The sequence below is a fragment of the Nanorana parkeri genome, unplaced genomic scaffold, assembly GCF_000935625.1.
Source record: "Nanorana parkeri isolate BGI_ZX_2015 unplaced genomic scaffold, ASM93562v1 scaffold583, whole genome shotgun sequence".
NCBI classification, from domain to species: domain Eukaryota; kingdom Metazoa; phylum Chordata; class Amphibia; order Anura; family Dicroglossidae; genus Nanorana; species Nanorana parkeri.
The window spans coordinates 924,613-925,229 of record NW_017306851.1 but is presented as its reverse complement, the minus strand read 5'-3'; the positions used below and the strand labels follow the sequence as shown (position 1 = coordinate 925,229).

Genomic DNA, 617 nt, shown 5'->3' with positions numbered 1-617 from the left:
GACAGAGATCCATTCCAGCTGATCGTCTCGGATCCAGTGTCTGGGCCTCGTACTACTCTACCTGTCGGCGAGATCCGAATCCGGCCCCTCCGGATGCCTCCAGTCCGCTCCTTTCACCGGCAGCCACCAGGGTGCAGCCGCAACCTACAGAACAAGAAGAAAGGAGACGGCGACATTACCACAGCGAATGCGTCGCTACAAATCTGCGCGACCCGGCTCATCCGAGGCGTGACATGAGAAGAGACGCGTCGCAGGAGCCGAACAATCACGTCTACATTCGGAGCAGAACGCGCCCTCCGGCCAATCTGTGCCCTTCCAGTGACAGAGGCATGACAGCGTTCGGGTTTTCCATCTCATCGTGCTTCCCGCCACACCGGTGTCAGAGACGTGGAAGCGCGACGCTTTTAGAAGCCTCGTGTCGTACGCGGCACCTGAACACGGGCGGCTTCCAGGGATACATTGTTGCTTATTTTTTTTATGTGTCACGTCAATTGTGTCATGCGTTCAAATAAAATGCATTAAAAAAAAAGCGCAAATCCCTCCCCCTCCCCAGCGGAATAACAGTTATAATTGCCCTTCATCTAATTAGCACAAATGATAATTAGCGGAGGGACGCG

At 54.3% G+C, this 617-nt stretch overlaps 1 protein-coding gene across 1 annotated transcript in view; it reads right to left on the bottom strand.

Annotated features, from left to right (window-relative positions):
* Nucleotides 1-617, bottom strand: part of SUMF1 (sulfatase modifying factor 1) — an 8,020-nt gene that overhangs the window by 5,884 nt on the left and 1,519 nt on the right. The window contains exon 3 of the mRNA XM_018562549.1: nucleotides 62-144. Within this exon, the coding sequence (XP_018418051.1) occupies nucleotides 62-144 (83 nt within the window). The remainder of the gene's footprint in view (nucleotides 1-61; nucleotides 145-617) is intronic.